Genomic DNA, 18,890 nt, shown 5'->3' with positions numbered 1-18,890 from the left:
ACATTATATATTTTTCTAATTTCATTTGTGACAGAGTTCAAGAATTCAGCCTTGTTTTCAAGACACTGAGTGAGGCTACAAAGAGTGATATTTACAATTATTTTCTCAAGACATACCTAACTAGCAAAGTATCATCCAAAGGTAGGAAACTCAATATTTGATTACAATATTTAACCTCTTCCCGCCACAGGCATTTTTCCTTTTTTGATTCTCTGTCTTCCAAACCCCATAACTTTGGTATTTTTCCATTCAAAGAGCCATATAAGGGCTCTTCGTAGTGATACCATTTCATAATCTATACTATGTACAGTGAAGCTGGAAAAGAATTCAAAATGAAAGAGAACTGGAGAACAACTGTGTTTGTGCGACTTTCTCACGGGCTCTGTTTTTACAGCTTTGACTGTACAATCAGTATGACATGTCTTCTGTAATCTATGGATCATTGCAGTATTGTGGATACCAAATTCATATAGATTTTTTTTACGTTCCAACACAAATCCAAAACTTTGCGAAAAATAATATAAAATAAGGTCAGAAGCCTTGCAATACATGGTATGTATCCCAGGGGGTTCACAAAGAATTGAATGCCTCAAGTTTATTTTTCAAAGTGGCAGTGAGGTATTCTAGGTGACAAACATCTTCGCTTAGCCTGATGTTGACTATACAGCCTCACCGCAGTTGGGAGGAAGGACCTTCAATATCTTTCTCTCACTTGGGGTGCAGCAGTCAGTCACTGACAGTTCTGGTTCTTCAATGTACATTATACCGGAAAACTGGTGGCTACAGACACTGCTCTGTAGCAAAGTGGTCGCTATCCTTAAAGAGGCAGCAGCTGCCGTAATAGTACAGCCAATGTCAAGAAGGCTCTAATCAATAAGAAAACTTTGTTGTCACCTCTTCACAATTGGCACTTCATAGCAGTCACATGCCAATTGTGAAAAGGTCACCACTGAGACTGCAGCTGTTACCAGGCACAGACAGCACAGGACTTGTAACAAAGGAGTGCAGCTTCTGGCGATGGAAACGGAGGCATGGCGGGAGGTGAGTACTCATGTGATATATCCAGAACAGCAATACTGTATAAGGAAATAGAGAAGCACCATAACAGCCAAAATAAGTCCAAAAAGGTGATCACCTACAACAAAACTTTTAATAGTAATATAAACTCTCGGTAGTGATAAGCCCAGAAAAAATATGTCAACCGAAATGTCGCTATTGTTGCAACACACTACCATATCACATGTGCGAACAGAATAAAAAATGATAAAGAATGCTTATCTGGAGTGGAATCCGTATTTTATTGGATCTATGGTTTGGGACCCTAATTCCACTTATTATCTGTAGAATGCGTCTCACACCAACATACATCGATTTTGCGAACATCTGTTCACTAAAAACTGGTGATTTTAGGAGAGCCTCATCTCCTACATTGATAAATCAGTATTGACAACCAATTTCAAGTAAAAGAGCGCCATTTGTTTATTTACTCTAAACCATCTTGTGAATCGCTCCAAACTTCATTTATGAGACTGCAGCATCAGTGAGATTTACATTTCACAACTTGAACAACACCATGTCTAGGATTAGTAGATACTGTTTTTGAATGGATTGGCATTTTATTACAGTTTATGTACAGAGCAAAGACTACGTGCTGAAAAGATAAATTAAGGCTGTTCTGCTGGGTATATTTTCAATAATAAAACTGGGATTATCGTTTCCAACCAACTGCAAAGAAGTACTTAACATAATTTAATCACAGAAGCAACTCTTTCAGTGCAAATTCTATCTTAAGAGCTTCAACATTTTACTAATTGCTTACGCTTGTTTTTTTTAGATCCCACACCAAAATGCTATACAAATGGTAGCAATTCATGGATTGTTGACAACTTGGACGTTTATCTGACCTTTTGCAGTGCTGATGATCTCAGGTCCTTTAGCAGCAACGAAGCACTGGTAAGTATGACCATTAATATTAGGAGTTAGTGAATGTCTTTTGTATCCTTGGGAATCACCTCAGTGGCATCCACCAAAAAGCTAAGGTGTTAATGACATAATCAATGCCTGATATTGGATAGAAATTAAAGGGAGTCTACCACCTCCCCAAAAAATATTCAACTCACATCACCGTGTTATATAGCACATTAAACTGATAAAGAACATACATACATTATGTATGTCACTTTTATAGATCTAGAGAAATACAACATTGAAGTCTTATGAAAATGAGGCAGTTGGTGCACTGGGGGCGGACCTTCATCTCTCTGAAGCACTGTTCTTGGCACTCAGACCCATACTATCTCCTCCCTGTGCAGTAAAATTTGATTCTCCCACTGATCCTCCTAAGACATCACCCATCCAACCCAGTGCACCACCTGTCTCATTTACATAAGATGTCAAAATTTTTCTACTCCAAATCTTTAAAGGTGACATACATAACAAGATATGTTGTTTGTCACTGAAATGTGTTGGTAGCAGGTGAACATTCTTGAGAAAGGTTGTAGGCTGCCTTTAAGCTATCCGGTTGTAATGTTTCTTTCATATTAACATTTGCCAAAGGTTTTTATAATAGTAATGGGTGGGGGGTATCACAATTGGTGTTTGTATACCAGCCATATGCCTACACTGATGTCAACGCTTACTCATAGTGTTTACTTCAGTTATCATTAACATCAGAAAGCTGAAATAGTAAATAATATCAAAACATATTATTGAACATGCCTTCACTCCCCTTATTATTATGTCTTTAACAGTTACAGCAGTTTTCGGTGGACAACAAGACATTGGCTTTGGTTAAAACATTAAATCTTACTGAAGACCTGCTAGTGTACTATGCACAGTTACTGACCACACAGAATTCAAGCTATTCACTAGATAAGTATGTAACGTTCCATCAAAATGTCTATAAAGACCAGGCAAAAATGCTGCAATATGTTACTGTAATAGCATAAGTATTACATGGTGATGAAAAGTAGCACCCACAGTTAGCCATTTGGTGTCTTTGGATAACTGTGTTTAATCACACAGCATGTTTACATCTATATACGTGTATATGAAGACATTTCTTTGCTTTACTTCTTTGTATACGATTCTAGGGGTTAAGTTGTCTTCTTTGAATCAAGCTAACCAGCTTTTTGTACTTGGATGTAACTCCTATTATGTATCAGGAAACAACAACAACAAAGATTTTATGTTCTCCGTTACCATACTTCTGTAAGTAAATTATATAAAATAACATTTTATTTCCTTATTTGCAGCATTCCTCCAAATGTACTATGTTATGCAATTGCTAATTTGAATATTGACGGAATTACTGATGCCCAAGCTATGGCTACACTGAACCTCCTGAAGACATGTAACTACAGCAGCAGCTATACTGTGAACCAAGAAGTAAGTGCTTCAGTCACACTGATCTTATTTATCATCACACAACTGGCACGCTGCTATGAAGGGTCATTGGTGGCCAACTCAATATTTATGTGGGTCCTTGGTGACACTTACTTACAATATGTCCTTTGTAGGCATTGTCTGGTCTCCTATCTTCTGTATCAGAGATCACATCAGAAGTCCTAACATCACTTGGCTCTCTGGCTGTTGGACTTCCGACCTCCACAATATTACAGATCAGAAATGGCACGGTCATAATGAATAGCATAAGCACTTTATCGGCTATTACTGGCTGGAGTATCACTCAGGCATCCGCCATAGTTACCAAACTGATAGAAGTTAATTATCAGGTAAGATAGACAAGTATGTCTATAGATGTTGGAAAAAAAGATATGCATGTACTGTATGTCTAGACTAACATGTGAGATATGTCTTTTACTTGTAGATCACTGCTAAGAACTTGGAGAATCTTGGCAGCCTAATTATTGGACTACCATCTTCTAAGATAGACAGCTTGACTTCCAAAGACATCCGACATTTGACTGCTATTTCATCATTTACTACCTACATGGAGCAAGCCCCAGTTGCACTACAACAAAGATTTATCCTGAAGGTGGGTTACCATGTTGAGACAAATCCCAACTGCATTGTATTTTCCCAATATGGTTATCTGATGGTGTCTTTCTACGTCCATATTTCAGCATCATGAACATCCGTCTGGTGTCTGTCTGCATTTACTCCAATGTAGAAAATGGGTTTTTTTAAAATTTTCTAACGGAAAAAAAGTTGTGCAGGACTTAATATTTTGTTACAAAAGTAAACACACAAGAAGAAAGATAATGTCCATTATGTTGTTTAAATTAGTGTCAATGGGAATGGACACACGGAGGAGGCTCTGTCTGTTTGTGTCAGTTACTCTGCAATAGTTAATGTCAATGGCATTAACAATGGTAGTGTGAACATAACGTTAAGCAAATTCCGGGCACCACATCATAAGGATCGTGCTATCTGTATACTTATCTATATCTAGTTGTTATTCATAACTGAAACTGTATAGTAACAGGATATGGATCTCATAGGAAGGCAGCCTTCCTGATAGACTTAGGGTATGTTCACACAGAGTTTTTGGAGCAGATTTTGGCATAGAATCTGCCTCCAAAAACTGCTCCCATCGACTTCAATGGGAGCCGCTCGCTTCTTTTTTCCGCTAGCTAGTAGGGGAAAAAAGAAGTGAGCTGCCCTATCTTGCCGCAGATTTCGCGGCTGACTCAGCCACAGCGTTTGTGGCCTGAGTCTCCTTCCTGATTAGGCCCATTCTTCGGACCTACTCTGGAGCGGAATGCTGCGCAGAAGTGTTCACACACGGAATGCATATGGAGGAAGCTCACTGGGTTCAGTCAAACATTGAGAGAAAGTTCCCTTCTCAAGTTGGACCTTTCCTCCTTTCTCCATGAGTGGTGTGAACTTTTGGAGATGTATTCTTCCCTCAAAAGCAATGCAACAGACAAGTCACTTTTTATTTCTTCCAAAAGAAAACAAAATCATGGAAAACTAGTGGCTGATGTGGTGTGGACCACTATCAGAATTTTATATGAAACTTTGCTAAAAATTATATTATACAGTTCAATATTCTTCATAATAAACAAATAACTTTTTCTTCCACTGGTTTCAGTTTAAAAACGACAGACACATTATAGTCAATGGGGTTCATGAGACTCCGTGCGTTACCATTATTTTACCAGTCCACCTCTCTGTTGTTCTGTTGGAGAGGTGATACTAGTTTGAACATAATTCTATTATATAACATATCTATGTCTTCTATAGGTGATTCAGGTCAGCTCAACGCAGAGTATCTTCCAGTCTGTACCAGCCAACCTAGCCAGTAATATCCCTGCATCAAAACTGATAACACCCACTTTTAATATCAGTGTAATAAACCAAATGAAATGGAAGGCCAGCCAGGTATGCAACCCTTACACCTACATAAACTACTATTAATGTTTTAACTTCATATATCATTTTAGTCTAATATATAATTTTCCTTCAGGCTCAGGTGTTTTTCCAGATAGTTCTTATCCAAGTTACAGACTACTCCATGTAAGTAATTAAATAAATAAAAAACTTTAAAATAACATATCTATTGTTTATTTGAAACAGTTATTCTACTTGAATATAACAAACAACCTTTTCAATTGCCATAATGGAACATATTACTGTTTATTTGCATCTCTCCCTTTCCAGTCGCCCAGTCCAAGTTCTTCTATCCTGAGAAGATGGGGTGGAGGGAGGGCTTCAGTCAGCAGATGGGTCATACAGATTATTTCTTTTCTAGGTTATCTTCTAACGTCCTGCAAGGTTTTACATGCGGAGCTGCAAAGAATCTAAATGATGCTCAGTTTGTCAGTCTCATTAAATCTATGACCGGAAAATCTGTGAACTTAGGGAGCAGCCAGGTAAGTGAGACAATGACAATAAGATGTAGAACACTGACAATGCAGTGAAGATGGCCTCATGGTAACACTATATCTATTGTAGCTAAACTGCTTGTCCAAGAAACTTACAACAAACGGAGCTCAAGCAGATTTCACAAGCTATTCCAGTGATGTTCTTCTGTACTTAGGGTAAGTACTTTATCATTAATAATATCAAGTGACCAGAAGCTGACTCATTGCAATTATTTATTGGAGAACATGGAAATTATTTTGTAACCTTCATGCATTTCAATGGTCACTAACTAAAGACTTCAAAACTAAAACCAACCCACATGGCATATTAAGAAATCAGCACACAATTTTGGATCTTATCACATTTTTATCCCTTATAGAGACTTTATAATACATTGAAACATCTTTATGACAAACCTACTTTAAAAATAAAGAAGTTAGTTGCCAAATAATGTTGGATCTAACAACAAAATAGTGTTAAAAGTTGATCAAAGGAAGAGAAGGTCTAGCTGAATTCAGTAGTGTATTAAAAGATAATACAAAGATGAATAACATCTTCCTTTGGGACGAAAGTTGTGCCTACAGACTTCAACATTCACATCAGTGATTCTAACATTAATAATGTCAATGTATACGTACACTCACTATAAAGCTAATGTTTATTTCCTTTTTAGACCTTATACTGCATCATCCCAATGTAAGGAATATTTCACACGTGTAGGAAAGGCCAATATTAACCTGTTGGCCCAGGGATCTGCAAAGAGAGTAGCTCTACTGAACAGTGCAAGAAGCTGTCTGGTAAGGCCATTAATATTATGATGTGGATTATTAATGAGGTATCGTTTCTAAAAGGAAGAGGGTTGTATGGTTAACACCAACAGACACCAATAATGTTGAGTAATGCTGGTTTTTCTGTCTGCAGAATATTGGGAGTGCAACTATTATTACCAAGGACACCCTACAGACATTGGGCAGCCTCGTCTGTGACCTGACAGCCCAAGAAATTAATAATTCCGATTCCTATGTGTTACAAGCCCTTCAATCCTGCTCTTCTTTTACTGATTCGCAAAAGTCAGCTATCTTACTGAAACTGAAAGCCATATATGGGTATGTATGAATATAAAACCATAGCTGTACGTTGTCATTAGAAGTCTGTGAGCTGATACCTCCAATGATTGCAAGACATAAAGGACATAAAGTACCATGACTCTATGTATTATAGCCTAGAGATCTCCATCTCTCTCCACATCCAAGATCTCTGATTACAGACGTACAGGTCTACTAACTATAGAGGGGTATCCACCAGTTTAAGTACTGAGTGAAATGAAATTATATTAAGGGATTGATAACTAGAAACCCTATCCAAGCTCAAAGAGTATGTTTCTTTTCTTCAGAGGTCCAACCACGTGGTCTGTCTCAACTTTGAAAAAAATTGGAACCCTTTTCAGCACTATTGACAGCAGCACCCTTAGGCTGATTAACACGGTAATACTAATTGTAAATTCTCCACCATACTGTACAAAGTACGATAATCTGTGGGACAAACACTGAACTGACTGAACACTGTTTTTACATTGCAGGCTGTAAAGAGACAGTTCTTCCCAGGATTCCTGACGGTCATTAAGATTCAATATAAGACGGTGTTCACATCTGTGATGAGTCAACTGAAGGTTCCAGCAAGACTCATCACTCGAGCAGCTTGTATGTTGTAAAGCATAACTTTGCAAATATGTAAATTCCTGGGAGAGATCTGACTGACTGCTTCCCCTGCAAATAATCTCTATAATAACAATGTATGGGGAGTGCAAGCAGGACTCAAAATGTTTTTGGCAGACTTTCATTTTAGGAAACACAACCTTCTTAAATTCAGTGCACTGGAAGTATAAAAATGTAATCGTGTGTAAGGATACAGATGTAGTCCAGGTTAGTGAAGTTAGGGTCCCAACCCGTCTCCAATAGACAAAAAATGAACTTCACACTGTTGATGCTGAACCAATTACCGCATGTTTTATTGGTAGAGTACAGATAAACGTTTTCGGTCCACTGACCTTCTTCAGACTCTACATCAAGTATAAGAAAAACCACAGTGTAAACAATGAAGTATCATTACATGAATATAGGTGACAATGGTGCATACATATGTACATATATACAAATAATATACAAGAAAGGCCATATCGCTAAACGGTAGGGTATTCTCCAACAAATCCATCCTGAAGATATATCTGATTGTACCAAGTCAAGGATATGAAACAAGAATGCACCACGTTCACAGTCCTGAAAAATAAATGAGCAGGAATGATGAAATATGTAATCTAAAATAACCAAAACAAGTGCAGTAAGAAGGGGGAATATTCACCTGCAGTATCTGACAAGTGGAGATAATAATGGAATAGAACGCCAGGGTAGGGCAATCCAATAGATCTAAGAGTATAATGTTACATGCACAGAAGTGAATATACGGGTACATATTATTGGAAAAGGTAGATGAGCTCGTTGTCAAGGGGTCTTTACCTTCGCTGTAGCCCGTCCAGGCCCGCAAAAACCATCCAGTTGTCTGCACAGAGATGTAAGATACCGGAAAACGAAATGCTTAAGTTTTGAGGTGAGAGAGGCGCGCACAATTGGCGTCTCGTGCATTTAAAAAGAGGCAGAAGCCCTTAAAGGGATTCTACCAATAAACTAACATTTTTTCTAATGACCATGTCGGAATAGCCTTAAGAAAGGCTATTCATCTCCTACCTTTAGATGTGGTCTCCGCTGCGCTGTTCCGTAGAAATACCGGTTTTAACCAGTATGCAAATGAGCTCTCCGCAGCAATGAGGGTGGGCCCCAGCGATGAAATGCCTGTGAGCGCGTCCCCATTGCTGCCCGAGAGCTGTTTCCAGCGCCGCCTCCTTCTTGAGCAGCAACTCCGCCACTTGTCTTCTGATGCGGTCCAACTTCCGACGCCTGCGCAGTAGGCTCCTGTATTGAACTACAAGAGCTCATCTACCTTTTCCAATAATATGTACCTGTATATTCACTTCTGTGCATGTATCATTATACTCTTAGATCTATTGGATTGCCCTACCCTGGCGTTCTATTCCATTATTATCTCCACTTGTCAGATACTGCAGGTGAATATTCCCCCTTCTTACTGCACTTGTTTTGGTTATTTTAGATTACATATTTCATCATTCCTGCTCATTAATTTTTCATGACTGTGAACGTGGTGCATTCTTGTTTCATATCCTTGACTTGGTACAATCAGATATATCTTCAGGATGGATTTGTTGGAGAATACCCTACCGTTTAGCGATATGGCCTTTCTTGTATATTATTTGTATATTTGTATATATGTACATATGTATGCACCATTGTCACCTATATTCATGTAATGATACTTCATTGCTTACACTGTGGTTTTTCTTATACTTGATGTAGAGTCCGAGGAAGGTCAGTGGACCGAAAACGTTTATCTGTACTCTACCAATAAAACATGTGGTAATTGGTTCAGCATCAACAGTGTGAAGTTTATCTTTTGTCTATAAAAATGTTATATCACTTAGAATTTTTTTTAAAAGATGGACGTCACACCAGGTTGTGCAAATGATAATTCTCTTTATTAATCACAAGTGTAGTCATGGCAGAGCAAAATGTTTTTTGGTCTATAGTCAAGACCTTCCTCAGCCTCTTGTGCTCTACCATGACTACACTTGTGATCAATAAAGAGAATTATCGTTTGCATAAGCTGATGTGATATCCATCTTTAAGATATTGGTCACGGGTTGGGAGCCTACGCCTACATGTTCCAGAATCCACAACTGCATCCCTTTACATTACTTGACATTTAGTATGACAAACATGGGTGTACCTGTCATAATAACATAATAACATCCCTGTAGTTAGCATGGGACTTGTAAATGAGAATTTGCTCTGGTTCATTCCATGTACTTATAAGAAGAATAAATCAGTTCTTCTCCCTCAAGTATGACTATTTGGGAACCAGTTAAATGGTCATTTCTCCATCTCTCTCATAAAAGTATGGAGTGAGATATAGTCAGGTGTTATGACTGGATTGTAGTGGCATACATAGAATCATATTTACCCCATGTACTCCCCTAAGAATGTTAGGTGTAATTCTCTAGTTATTTTAGAAGAAAAAAGGTCAACAGTGCAATAGTATTTGGTGGTCTACACAGGAATATGATAAAGCTTTCCATATATTATGTCTCTGTACAGCTTATTGTGAAGAGCTTACTACAGATATGATCACCAAGCAGCAGGAGTATATCGTTGCCACCTACACTGCCACACAACTAGATGAATGTCTCAGTAATACAACATTAAAAGAAAACTTAGAAATACTTGGAAGCCTGGCCTTCGATAATGACCAACTTCAAGTGCTCAAAAATAAACTGGATACGGTAAGATGCTTAATTATAAGTAATAACTTTTGTATTTAGTAAGAAGCACACCACTCATTGACATACAGGGAGATTAAAAGCACTTTAGCTTGATATAAAGCTCCAAATCAATTTCTGGCCGCCGGTAACTACCACTGGGGGGAACACAATGCATACAGATTTAGACAGCTTTCATTGGAAAAATAAGTCTCTGGGAAATAGAAATAAGCATTAGAATAATGAGTTCTGAAATATTGACATCTCTAGATCAAGTACCTTGTTTTCCCCCAACAGATCTTTCCTATTGCTGTACCAGAGCCATATCTCTTACAAATAGGCAACATTGCCATGATGTATAACATGGAGGAAATCAGTCAATGGAACATCACAACAGTGGACACTTTAGAAGCTCTTCTAGAAGGTGCATCCTGGAAAACTAATGACTCAAAGGTAAGAGAAGGAGAAAACTACTGTATATATTTTTTAGCTGTAGACAGCATGTGGTATAGGGTCCGTTGACATGTACTTACAGGACTTATTAAATTCGTGTTGGTACAGCTACAACAGATATTCAAAAAGCCTGTGCTCTCTCTTCTCCACTTTACAAATACTGAAATTTACTACTGTAGTCATGAATGTCTGAAACTCTGAAACCAGTGGAATACTTAACTACTTTTGTGTATGGACTTGATCTTAGAATAATAATTTGATATATGTAGACTTTAGACTAGAAATTAACCTCCAGTATTTTGTTACTGTTTTCTAATACTGTGGCTACATTACTTACAGATAAATGCCTTGGTGACACAATATCTACATTCTCCAAATGCATCATTAGACGGAACAGCACTCACTGTCTTGGCTCCCTATATTTGTGGCTTAAATGAGACCCTAATCCAAAAAATTACTGATAACGAATTTCTGTAAGTATCTGCCTGCTGGTCCCTTCCTTCAATCATCACATAAGTGACACATTTTGTTGACTTGATAAGTGATTGTTTTGTTAGCTTAATGTATACTTATCAATATGCTTCTGGTTTTTTTTCTTTATTATTCAACTGGCCCTATAACATGCAATTAGTACTGTACATCTATCTGATTCAGTCTCATTTGCAATCAATACTATTGCTATAACTACTTTGATTAAAAAAAAATTATATTGTTTGTAGAAATGAATGGATGTAAAATCATTACTTTTGATTTTAGAAATTCTAGCAAACCCCTGGATACATCCACTTGCACTCAAGCACAGAAAGACCTTCTCTACAGCATGATGACGACAGCCTACTCATCTTTTGACAACTCTTCTAATGCTTACTTCCAGATAATAAGCCCAGTGATAGGTAAGACATAGTGTTGGATGTTTGCAAATCCTTTGACTATTGGACTACCTATGGAACCAGAAATTGTTATGCAAAGAAAGATTGGGACTTGGGATGGACATTCTTTCTTCAGTGTCTTACTGTTATTAATCTCCACTTAAAATATCATTGCCACTATTTTCTTCTGCAGGGGGTGCAAAATTTGAGGATCTACTACTTTATGCCAAAGGTTTCCCAGAAATGGACCTGATTACATTCACAGGACTGAATCCAGATGTGGTTAAGGTAAATTTATAGATGTAAATGTATAGAATGAAAAATATTTGTCCCTGTACCAGAACTGAAATCTATGACAGCGAGGGACTGACACAAATTTCAGTTCTAACTCACACCAGTATATTTACAGGGTCGTACTCTAATCTCTACCTCTCAATGGGAAGTAGCTTAGGGGCAGAATGTGAAGCTGATTTTGAAGCAGAATCCACCTCAGAATCAGCACAAGATTACATCATGTGGACATAGATAGTACAAATGAATAATGGAGTCTTAACTTCTATAAATTCCCTCATATCTAGTTGTATTTCATAAACTTTAGTATCTAATCTGACAAAGAAATGTAGATTACCAGGAATGGGATTTAGGTGGTCAAAAAAGAGGTGTGGCTAGAGATAGAACAATGTAAACCAATAGAAAACCAAAATTTTGGTGCAAAATTATGATACAACGAAAGCCAACTTAAGGTTGGGACTCCCCGTTGCAAATACGCAGTATTTTGGCTGCATGTTACAGTACTTGTAAAGTGGATAGGATTCTGGATAATCCCATCCACACACTGCAGATAAAAATCTGCAGTAGAAATGTTGAAATTTCAAAATTGATGCCTTTTTGTAAAATGCAACATATCAGTTATACTTATGTTTAGGTATAATACAGAATGTCTATAACTATAACATATCCATACCGAAATTTCTAGACAATTAAAAGCTACACAATTTTACAAATATAACTAATTTTGCAGAATTTTAACAATTTTCTCGAACAATCTTAGTAGTGACTGTCTGTTGTCTTCAACAGTTGCCAGTGAATATTACCATGAATACATGGGTTATCTTTTCATACTTGTTGTGTCCCTGGCTACAATAAGGAAATCATGAATGGGTATCTGACCCGTCATAGACACAAAAAACATAAATACAAGAACTTTCGGTCTGGCACTTGTCAGAAACCCAGCCATGATTTCCTTATTGCACACAGGTTATCAGGCAGGAAATCTACATGTATCAGAAGTTAACCTGGCCACAATAAGGAAATCACGTCTGATTTTGTAACCATAAAAAGTTCCTGCATTCAATGGACCTGTGTTTATCATTTTCATATATTTCCAAAAATCAAAGTATTAATACAATTTTATTCTCATTGCCGTATAGAAATTAGGGGCAACAATTATTAGAGATCTCCTTGGAAGTAACATCCTCGACATCAATACAATATCCAGCAGTGCTGTAGTGCAAGCCTGGGTGTCGGTACATACACAAACAGAGATCAAAGAACTGGGACTTAATGTATCTAGTGGAGTAAATGAGACAATACCTATTCAGGTGAGTAATAGCCTAAATATGTTGAATATCACCACTAATATTAGCCTTCATGTTCTCTTACCTTTATTTTTTAAATAAAATTTAGAGATCCACATCTGATTTCAACAAGCTACAGGTTTGTAAGATTTAAATGCATGAAGGTAAATTTATGTCCACAGGATTACCCTGAACTGAAAGTCCTGGAGTAACCTTATAGTTTACATTTATTATGGTCGGTGCACCATATACAATAAAAGACTAAGATTTAAAAAAAAAAAAAAAAAAAACACCTCTTATTATATTATTATTGCCAGAAACAAGGTGGTAAAACTGATCTAACTAAAAACTGTCTTCAAAAGATAAAAAAAGCTCCTAATCAAACAGAATGAGCCTATTCTATTACACAGAATGGGTCACCATCATAATTTTGGAAAAGGTTGTGACTGCCAGGCAAATGTTTATTCTGTCTAAATAGACATCATTGGAAAATATGTATGTATGTGATCTATTGTCAAAGAAAACACAATTCTTCAGGTATTCCATCACAAACTATAAAAACAGAGTGTGCAAAGAGGAAAATATTGATATTTTTATTAATATTTATATAGAAGTCTAATTTACACTCACCGGCCACTTTATTAGGTACACCATGCTAGTAACGGGTTGGACCCCCTTTTGCCTTCAGAACTGCCTCAATTCTTCGTGGCATAGATTCAACAAGGTGCTGGAAGCATTCCTCAGAGATTTTGGTCCATATTGACATGATGGCATCACACAGTTGCCGCAGATTTGTCGGCTGCACATCCATGATGCGAATCTCCCGTTCCACCACATCCCAAAGATGCTCTATTGGATTGAGATCTGGTGACTGTGGAGGCCATTGGAGTACAGTGAACTCATTGTCATGTTCAAGAAACCAGTCTGAGATGATTCCATCTTTATGACATGGCATTGCATTATCCTGCTGAAAGTAGCCATCAGATGTTGGGTACATTGTGGTCATAAAGGGATGGACATGGTCAGCAACAATACTCAGGTAGGCTTTGGCGTTGCAACGATGCTCAATTGGTACCAAGGGGCCCAAAGAGTGCCAAGAAAATATTCCCCACACCATGACACCACCACCACCAGCCTGAACCGTTGATACAAGGCAGGATGGATCCATGCTTTCATGTTGTTGACGCCAAATTCTGACCCTACCATCCGAATGTCGCAGCAGAAATCGAGACTCATCAGACCAGGCAACGTTTTTCCAATCTTCAATTGTCCAATTTCGATGAGCTTGTGCAAATTGTAGCCTCAGTTTCCTGTTCTTAGCTGAAAGGAGTGGCACCCGGTGTGGTCTTCTGCTGCTGTAGCCCATCTGCCTCAAAGTTCGACGTACTGTGCGTTCAGAGATGCTCTTCTGGCTACCTTGGTTGTAACGGGTGGCTATTTGAGTCACTGTTGCCTTTCTATCAGCTCGAACCAGTCTGGCCATTCTCCTCTGACCTCTGGCATCAACAACGCATTTCCGCCCACAGAACTGCCGCTCACTGGATGTTTTTTCTTTTTCGGACCATTCTCTGTAAACCCTAGAGATGGTTGTGCGTGAAAATCCCAGTAGATCAGCAGTTTCTGAAATACTCAGACCAGCCCTTCTGGCACCAACAACCATGCCACGTTCAAAGGCACTCAAATCACCTTTCTTCCCCATACTGATGCTCGGTTTCAACTGCAGGAGATTGTCTTGACCATGTCTACATGCCTAAATGCACTGAGTTGCTGCCATGTGATTGGCTGATTAGAAATTAAGTGTTAACGAGCAGTTGGACAGGTGTACCTAATAAAGTGGCCGGTGAGTGTATAACAATGTGGCAGATTTCTCACCATGATATTGTTTTTTTTTCCCCAGGGCTCCCTCACATTAAATGATATAGCTGAGCTTGTGATTAAAACAGATGTTCTTCAAAACAAAACCTTGTTAACGTTTTATCTAAGTAAGGTAGAACTAAAGAATACCACAGCCTTTGTGACTTCTCTATCATCCGCTGCACAAAAGGTAAATAATTGTAATCCTCACACTGATATGTAGATATATATATGTGATATGCGGGCTGCCGCTAGCGGAGAAAAGAAAGGACATGCCCTTTCTTCAGGTGGAAGCCGCGCGGGCTCAGCCGCGCAGCTTCCGCCCCCGGCAGCTCCCTCCTATGTTGGCTCATTCATTTGAGCTGACAGCGGAGGGGAAAGCCGCGACCGCGATGGTCGCGGCAGGCGAATTTTGACAAGAGGGACGCGGCTCGCCGCGTCTCTCTCGGTGTCAAAACCCGCGCGGGCAGTTCACATGTGAACTGACCGTAAGACTTTCATAGTTCTAAGATTATTTTACAAGTTAAGAAAACATTTCTACTAGGGTGCCAATTTGGTTGAATGTATTTCAAGAAATCTAAATAAAATACCCTAAAATTTCTTTAGGCAAATCTGTCTCGGGACCAGGTAAACACAGTAAAGGAAACTCTTTTGGCTGTGGAGCTTCAGCAACTTCAGTCCAGCTTCTCTAACTATACCAGTAAAGAATGGCAAGTTTTGTTTGAGACCGACTTGACTGTCTTGATTGAGAATTTTAATCAAACCATTCTTTGGCTCTTGCCAATAAACATCACCTGTGATTCCTATCAAGCCATGTAAGTTCCAAGCATATGCTATATAAAGATAATGTAGGAGATATACCATCTCATTCCTAATAATTGAAATAAAAAGCAACTTTCTAAGATAGTTCCTTGACATGATAAACTAAAGATGTGTCGTTCCTATATTTTATTTTAACATAGAATACGTGGATTAAGCCTTGCTAATGGCACGCTGAGTGATGAGGTCGGGACAGAGATCTACAATGAATTCATCAAGACGTATCTCACTAAACAGTTAAATTCCACAGGTAAGACTCCTGGTGAGCTGGGAAAAATACCAAGATGCAAATAGAAAATCTTCCATAAATGATGTTATTCTTCTTTTTATACAATATCATTATAGACTTTTAACAAGGAGAGTTTTGTCCCATTTTTCTCATTTAAAGGTACTACATGTGGAGCTTCTGACTACCAAACTTGGACTCAGATCAATTTAGGCTACTTTTTCAAATATTCCACATTCACAGACTTGATCAATTTCAATAAAAACCTTACACAGGTAGGTGAAAGTCCAAATATTTGAAAGTTGACTAGGAAAATGGTTCTCGATATACTCACATCTTTCCGTTTGAAATAATTATTTAGGGTCCCCATCAATACTTGATTTCCACAGGTCAAAAAGGATGGCAAAAAAAAAAAAATGATTTATGGGATTATGTTGTTTAAATGTTTTCATTCCATATAAGCATTTCAATCTCCACAAGGATGATATTCAAAGGTAGCATAGAAATAGAACCAATTGGGCCTCAATTATCTCAACTGTCTAAATATAACACTGTTTTTCCTGCCCTCAATAAAAAGCTAAATTTGTATTCCTCCGACTGTTTTAGAAACTTTTGGCATCTGTCGATAGTTCTCAGCAGGTCTCAAAGTCAAGATGGGACAAACTTTTAAACATGTTTGCTGTAGGCAACAAATACCGTTTTTGCAAATAGGAAATTATTGATTCCGTTATCTATATTATCAATTAGGCTGAGTCTTTTTCTTTTCAAAATTGAAAAGCTGATTTTTTTATATGACTTCTTCTTCTCCAGAATATTCTCACACTAAATGCTACGGCTGACATAGTGATCAGGACAGATGTTCTTCAGAATGAAACCTTGCTCATTTTATATCTAAGTAAGGTGGACCTAAAAAATGTCACAGCTTTTGTGACTGCTCTGTCATCATCAGCGATACAGGTAAGCAATTCTGATCCTCAAACTAACATCTATGATTTTAAAGATGACTCGGATTTTCACATTCAAAAATCATGTCATGCCCATACAAAATATTTGCTGCTAGGTGGCCATTTCGATTACATTTGTTTTTGTGATATCTTAGTAATACTCTATTTTTTCTGTAGGCAAATGTATCTCAGGAGAACGTAACCTTTGTTAAAGAGACTCTCTTGGCTGTTGAGGTTAAGCAACTTCAGTCCAACTTCACTACTTATACCAGTAAAGAATGGAAGGCTTTGTTAGAGACCGACTTGGTTGTCTTGATCCAATATTTTAATCAAACCATTCTTGGGTTCCTGCCAAGTAACATTACTTGCGATTCCTATCAAGCTATGTAAGTAAAAAGTATACACACAATATGGCACATGCGCTATCTCTTGTGTTTCTATGACAGGTCAAAACATTTGACATAATTTCATATTGTAATGAAATCCTGACATATTGTTATTATATTTCATTTGTGACACAGAGTAAATGCATTCAACCTTGTTTCGGGCATTCTGGATGATAACACCGGGAGAGACATCTACAATTACTTTATCAAAACATATATGAGTCATCAGTCAAATGCTACAGGTATGGCTCCTGGTGAGATAGGTAAAATGTCCACACACAGATACTCCATCTTCTGCAAATAATAGATTTTATACTTTTATATCATATCATTTTTAATTTCTGACAAAGCAGGGTTTGATCCCTTTTTTCATTTGTAGGAATTGCTTGTGATGCTTCTGATTACGCAACCTGGAAACAGATCAATTTTGGAGATTTTATCAAATATGCTACCTCAGAAGACTTGACCCGTTTCAATAAAAACCTTACAGGGGTAAGGAAATGTACACATTTTATAAATCATATCTCCAATTTAGAAAAAACTTTTCAGAAACGAATAGTACATTTGATTAGAACAAAAGTTGTATTATATTTTATTAAGGAAATCTGTTTTCCGTTTTCTCACACTTTTAATTTTTACATGGAAACTTTTGGCATCTGTCGATAGTAGTTCTCAGCAGGTCTCAAAGTCAAGATGGGACAAACTTTTAAACATGTTTGCTGTAGGCAACAAATACCGTTTTTGCAAATAGGAAATTATTGATTCCGTTATCTATATTATCAATTAGGCTGAGTCTTTTTCTTTTCAAAATTAAAAAGCGGATTTTTTTGTATGACTTCTTCTTCTCCAGAATATTCTCACACTAAATGCTACGGCTGAAATAGTGATCAGGACAGATGTTCTTCAGAATGAAACCTTGCTCATTTTATATCTAAGTAAGGTGGACCTAAAAAATGTCACAGCTTTTGTGACTGCTCTGTCATCATCAGCGATACAGGTAAGCAATTCTGATCCTCAAACTAACATCTATGATTTTAAAGATGCATCTGATTCTCAAATTCAAAATTCATGTCATGCCCATACAAAATATTTGCTGCTAGGTGGCCATTTCGATTACATTTGTTTTTGTGATATCTTAGTAATACTCTATTTTTTCTGTAGGCAAATGTATCTCAGGAGAACGTAACCTTTGTTAAAGAGACTCTCTTGGCTGTTGAGGTTAAGCAACTTCAGTCCACCTTTACTACTTATACCAGTAAAGAATGGAAGGCTTTGTTAGAGACCGACTTGGTTGTCTTGATCCAATATTTTAATCAAACCATTCTTGGGTTCCTGCCAAGTAACATTACCTGCGATTCCTATCAAGCTATGTAAGTACAAAGTATACCCACAATATGGCACATGCGCTATCTCTTGCGTTTCTAAGACAGGTCAAAACATTTGACATAATTTCATATTGTAATGAAATCCTGACATATCGTTATTATATTTCATTTGTGACACAGAGTAAATGCATTCAACCTTGTTTCGGGCATTCTGGATGATAACA

General features: G+C 37.6%; 1 protein-coding gene across 1 annotated transcript in view; it reads left to right on the top strand.

The window, feature by feature from the left end:
- Positions 1-1,031: 1,031 nt before the first annotated feature.
- Positions 1,032-18,890, top strand: part of LOC142217107 (uncharacterized) — a 37,530-nt gene continuing 19,671 nt past the window's right edge. Inside the window, exons 1-27 of the mRNA XM_075285299.1 lie at positions 1,032-1,041; positions 1,835-1,953; positions 2,751-2,875; positions 3,255-3,387; positions 3,519-3,734; positions 3,830-3,997; positions 5,209-5,346; positions 5,432-5,481; positions 5,717-5,837; positions 5,920-6,005; positions 6,503-6,626; positions 6,751-6,935; positions 7,223-7,313; positions 7,409-7,529; positions 10,053-10,237; positions 10,511-10,666; positions 11,006-11,139; positions 11,423-11,559; positions 11,729-11,823; positions 12,966-13,136; positions 15,010-15,156; positions 15,573-15,781; positions 15,929-16,035; positions 16,174-16,286; positions 16,618-16,692; positions 18,192-18,338; positions 18,503-18,711. Coding sequence (XP_075141400.1) covers positions 1,032-1,041; positions 1,835-1,953; positions 2,751-2,875; positions 3,255-3,387; positions 3,519-3,734; positions 3,830-3,997; positions 5,209-5,346; positions 5,432-5,481; positions 5,717-5,837; positions 5,920-6,005; positions 6,503-6,626; positions 6,751-6,935; positions 7,223-7,313; positions 7,409-7,529; positions 10,053-10,237; positions 10,511-10,666; positions 11,006-11,139; positions 11,423-11,559; positions 11,729-11,823; positions 12,966-13,136; positions 15,010-15,156; positions 15,573-15,781; positions 15,929-16,035; positions 16,174-16,286; positions 16,618-16,692; positions 18,192-18,338; positions 18,503-18,711 — 3,572 coding nt within the window. The remainder of the gene's footprint in view (positions 1,042-1,834; positions 1,954-2,750; positions 2,876-3,254; positions 3,388-3,518; positions 3,735-3,829; positions 3,998-5,208; positions 5,347-5,431; positions 5,482-5,716; positions 5,838-5,919; positions 6,006-6,502; positions 6,627-6,750; positions 6,936-7,222; positions 7,314-7,408; positions 7,530-10,052; positions 10,238-10,510; positions 10,667-11,005; positions 11,140-11,422; positions 11,560-11,728; positions 11,824-12,965; positions 13,137-15,009; positions 15,157-15,572; positions 15,782-15,928; positions 16,036-16,173; positions 16,287-16,617; positions 16,693-18,191; positions 18,339-18,502; positions 18,712-18,890) is intronic.

The sequence above is a fragment of the Leptodactylus fuscus genome, chromosome 8 (assembly GCF_031893055.1).
Source record: "Leptodactylus fuscus isolate aLepFus1 chromosome 8, aLepFus1.hap2, whole genome shotgun sequence".
Taxonomy (NCBI): Eukaryota; Metazoa; Chordata; class Amphibia; order Anura; family Leptodactylidae; genus Leptodactylus; species Leptodactylus fuscus.
This window is presented reverse-complemented; position numbering and strand designations above follow the sequence as displayed.